General features: G+C 50.9%; 1 protein-coding gene across 1 annotated transcript in view; it reads left to right on the forward strand.

Moving 5' to 3' along the window:
• The window catches only part of LOC123724025 (slit homolog 2 protein-like), a gene marked incomplete at its 5' end in the record, with an annotated part of 168,906 nt that overhangs the window by 105,529 nt on the left and 58,377 nt on the right, over nt 1-5,000 (forward strand). Inside the window, 1 exon segment of the mRNA XM_045712225.1 lies at nt 577-727. Within this exon segment, the coding sequence (XP_045568181.1) occupies nt 577-727 (151 nt within the window).

Genomic DNA, 5,000 nt, shown 5'->3' on the forward strand with positions numbered 1-5,000 from the left:
TCTCTCTCTCTCTCTCTCTCTCTCTCTCTCTCTCCTCTCCCCACTCTCTCTCTCTCTCTCTCTCTCTCTCTCCTCTCTCCCTCTCTCTCTCTCTCTCTCTCTCTCTCTCTCTCTCTCTCTCTCCTCTCCTCATCTCTCTCCCTCCCTCTCTCTCTCCCCCACTCTCTCTCTCCCCACTCTCTCTCTCTCTCTCTCTCTCTCTCTCTCCTCTTACCCTCTCTCTCTCCCTCTCTCTCCCTCTCCCCCTCTCCCTCTCTCCCCTCTCCCTCTCTCCCTCTCCCTCCCTCTCTCTCTCCCTCCCTCTGTTCCAGTCCTGTACAGTAGGTTGTTCCAATGTGCTTGATCTAACCATGTGATGGCAGGTATCTAGGTAACCATGGTTGCGTCAAGCGCCATGGAAATCGACCCGCAGACGCCTCAGCATGCCAAGACGAGACGGCCAGCCTCCTAGCTAGTCCCTCTGTGTCTCCGTGTGTGTGTGTGTGTGTGTGTGTGTGTGTGTCGTGTCGTGGTTGTGTTGCCGTCGCGTTCGAGTGTCCCGGGTCTGTAAAACCCCCGATCTCGTTGGTCCTCTAGGTACTGAGGACTACCGCGGTAAGCTGGGAGGGGACTGTTTATCCGACCTGGCCTGTCCTGAAAAGTGCCGGTGTGAAGGGATGACGGTCGACTGTTCGAACCAGAAACTGAGCAAGATACCTGAACACATCCCTCAGTACACACAGGACCTGTGAGTTAGGAGAGATACCTGAACACATCCCTCAGTACACACAGGACCTGTGAGTTAGGAGAGATACCTGAACACATCCCTCAGTACACACAGGACCTGTGAGTTAGGAGAGATACCTGAACACATCCCTCAGTACACACAGGACCTGTGAGTTAGGAGATACCTGAACACATCCTCAGTACACACAGGACCTGTGAGTTAGGAGATACCTGAACACATCCCTCAGTACACACAGGACCTATGAGTTAGGAGATACCTGAACACATCCCTCAGTACACACAGGACCTGTGAGTTAGGAGAGATACCTGAACACATCCCTCAGTACACACAGGACCTGTGAGTTAGGAGAGATACCTGAACACATCCTCAGTACACACAGGACCTGTGAGTTAGGAGAGATACCTGAACACATCCCTCAGTACACACAGGACCTGTGAGTTAGGAGAGATACCTGAACACATCCCTCAGTACACACAGGACCTGTGAGTTAGGAGAGATACCTGAACACATCCCTCAGTACACACAGGACCTGTGAGTTAGGAGAGATACCAGAACACATCCCTCAGTACACACAGGACCTGTGAGTTAGGAGAGATACCTGAACACATCCCTCAGTACACACAGGACCTGTGAGTTAGGAGAGATACCTGAACACATCCCTCAGTACACACAGGACCTGTGAGTTAGGAGAGATACCTGAACACATCCCTCAGTACACACAGGACCTGTGAGTTAGGAGATACCTGAACACATCCCTCAGTACACACAGGACCTGTGAGTTAGGAGATACCTGAACACATCCCTCAGTACACACAGGACCTGTGAGTTAGGAGAGATACCTGAACACATCCCTCAGTACACACAGGACCTGTGAGTTAGGAGAGATACCTGAACACATCCCTCAGTACACACAGGACCTGTGAGTTAGGAGATACCTGAACACATCCCTCAGTACACACAGGACCTGTGAGTTAGGAGATACCTGAACACATCCCTCAGTACACACAGGACCTGTGAGTTAGGAGAGATACCTGAACACATCCCTCAGTACACACAGGACCTGTGAGTTAGGAGAGATACCTGAACACATCCCTCAGTACACACAGGACCTGTGAGTTAGGAGAGATACCTGAACACATCCCTCAGTACACACAGGACCTGTGAGTTAGGAGATACCTGAACACATCCCTCAGTACACACAGGACCTGTGAGTTAGGAGATACCTGAACACATCCCTCAGTACACACAGGACCTGTGAGTTAGGAGAGATACCTGAACACATCCCTCAGTACACACAGGACCTGTGAGTTAGGAGAGATACCTGAACACATCCCCTCAGTACACACAGGACCTGTGAGTTAGGAGAGATACCTGAACACATCCCTCAGTACACACAGGACCTGTGAGTTAGGAGATACCTGAACACATCCCTCAGTACACACAGGACCTGTGAGTTAGGAGAGATACCTGAACACATCCCTCAGTACACACAGGACCTGTGAGTTAGGAGAGATACCTGAACACATCCCTCAGTACACACAGGACCTGTGAGTTAGGAGAGATACCTGAACACATCCCTCAGTACACACAGGACCTGTGAGTTAGGAGAGATACCTGAACACATCCCTCAGTACACACAGGACCTGTGAGTTAGGAGATACCCGAACACATCCTCAGTACACACAGGACCTGTGAGTTAGGAGATACCCAACACATCCCTCAGTACACACAGGACCTATGAGTTAGGAGATACCTGAACACATCCCTCAGTACACACAGGACCTGTGAGTTAGGAGAGATACCTGAACACATCCCTCAGTACACACAGGACCTGTGAGTTAGGAGAGATACCTGAACACATCCCTCAGTACACACAGGACCTGTGAGTTAGGAGATACCCGAACACATCCCTCAGTACACACAGGACCTGTGAGTTAGGAGATACCCAACACATCCCTCAGTACACACAGGACCTGTGAGTTAGGAGATACCTGAACACATCCCTCAGTACACACAGGACCTGTGAGTTAGGAGATACCCAACACATCCCTCAGTACACACAGGACCTATGAGTTAGGAGATACCTGAACACATCCCTCAGTACACACAGGACCTGTGAGTTAGGAGAGATACCTGAACACATCCCTCAGTACACACAGGACCTGTGAGTTAGGAGAGATACCTGAACACATCCCTCAGTACACACAGGACCTGTGAGTTAGGAGATACCCGAACACATCCCTCAGTACACACAGGACCTGTGAGTTAGGAGATACCCAACACATCCCTCAGTACACACAGGACCTATGAGTTAGGAGATACCTGAACACATCCCTCAGTACACACAGGACCTGTGAGTTAGGAGAGATACCTGAACACATCCCTCAGTACACACAGGACCTGTGAGTTAGGAGAGATACCTGAACACATCCCTCAGTACACACAGGACCTGTGAGTTAGGAGAGATACCTGAACACATCCCTCAGTACACACAGGACCTGAGTTAGGAGATACCTGAACACATCCCTCAGTACACACAGGACCTGTGAGTTAGGAGAGATACCTGAACACATCCCTCAGTACACACAGGACCTGTGAGTTAGGAGAGATACCTGAACACATCCCTCAGTACACACAGGACCTGTGAGTTAGGAGATACCCGAACACATCCCTCAGTACACACAGGACCTGTGAGTTAGGAGATACCCAACACATCCCTCAGTACACACAGGACCTATGAGTTAGGAGATACCTGAACACATCCCTCAGTACACACAGGACCTGTGAGTTAGGAGAGATACCTGAACACATCCCTCAGTACACACAGGACCTGTGAGTTAGGAGAGATACCTGAACACATCCCTCAGTACACACAGGACCTGTGAGTTAGGAGAGATACCTGAACACATCCCTCAGTACACACAGGACCTGTGAGTTAGGAGAGATACCTGAACACATCCCTCAGTACACACAGGACCTGTGAGTTAGGAGATACCCGAACACATCCCTCAGTACACACAGGACCTGTGAGTTAGGAGATACCCAACACATCCCTCAGTACACACAGGACCTATGAGTTAGGAGATACCTGAACACATCCTCAGTACACACAGGACCTGTGAGTTAGGAGAGATACCTGAACACATCCCTCAGTACACACAGGACCTGTGAGTTAGGAGAGATACCTGAACACATCCCTCAGTACACACAGGACCTGTGAGTTAGGAGAGATACCTGAACACATCCCTCAGTACACACAGGACCTGTGAGTTAGGAGAGATACCTGAACACATCCCTCAGTACACACAGGACCTGAGTTAGGAGAGATACCTGAACACATCCCTCAGTACACACAGGACCTGTGAGTTAGGAGAGATACCTGAACACATCCCTCAGTACACACAGGACCTGTGAGTTAGGAGATACCTGAACACATCCCTCAGTACACACAGGACCTGTGAGTTAGGAGAGATACCTGAACACATCCCTCAGTACACACAGGACCTGTGAGTTAGGAGAGATACCCGAACACATCCCTCAGTACACACAGGACCTGTGAGTTAGGAGATACCTGAACACATCCCTCAGTACACACAGGACCTGTGAGTTAGGAGAGATACCTGAACACATCCCTCAGTACACACAGGACCTGTGAGTTAGGAGAGATACCTGAACACATCCCTCAGTACACACAGGACCTGTGAGTTAGGAGATACCTGAACACATCCCTCAGTACACACAGGACCTGTGAGTTAGGATGACAAGTTGTAGTCTGTCTGTCCGTCTGTCAATGAATGAATGTCTGAATGTTCAGGAACCCATACATTGACAGACAGACTACAACTTGTCATCTTTGTGTTCTTCATTCCCTCCCCTCTCTCCTTCCTTCCCTCCCCTCTCTCCTTCCTTCCCTCCCCCCTCTCTCCTTCCTTCCCTCCCCCCTCTCTCCTTCCTTCCCTCCCCCTCTCTCCTTCCTTCCCTCCCCTCTCTCCTTCCTTCCCTCCCCTCTCTCTCCTTCCTTCCCTCCCCTCTCTCCTTCCTTCCCTCCCCTCTCTCTCCTTCCTTCCCTCCCCCTCTCTCCTTCCTTCCCTCCCCTCTCTCCTTCCTTCCTCCCCTCTCTCTCCTTCCTTCCCTCCCCCTCTCTCCTTCCTTCCCTCCCCTCTCTCCTTCCTTCCCTCCCCTCTCTCCTTCCTTCCCTCCCCCTCTCTCTCCTTCCTTCCCTCCCCCTCTCTCCTTCCTTCCCTCCCCTCTCTCCTTCCTTCCCTCCCTCTGT

Source organism: Salmo salar, unplaced genomic scaffold (assembly GCF_905237065.1).
Source record: "Salmo salar unplaced genomic scaffold, Ssal_v3.1, whole genome shotgun sequence".
Taxonomy (NCBI): Eukaryota; Metazoa; Chordata; class Actinopteri; order Salmoniformes; family Salmonidae; genus Salmo; species Salmo salar.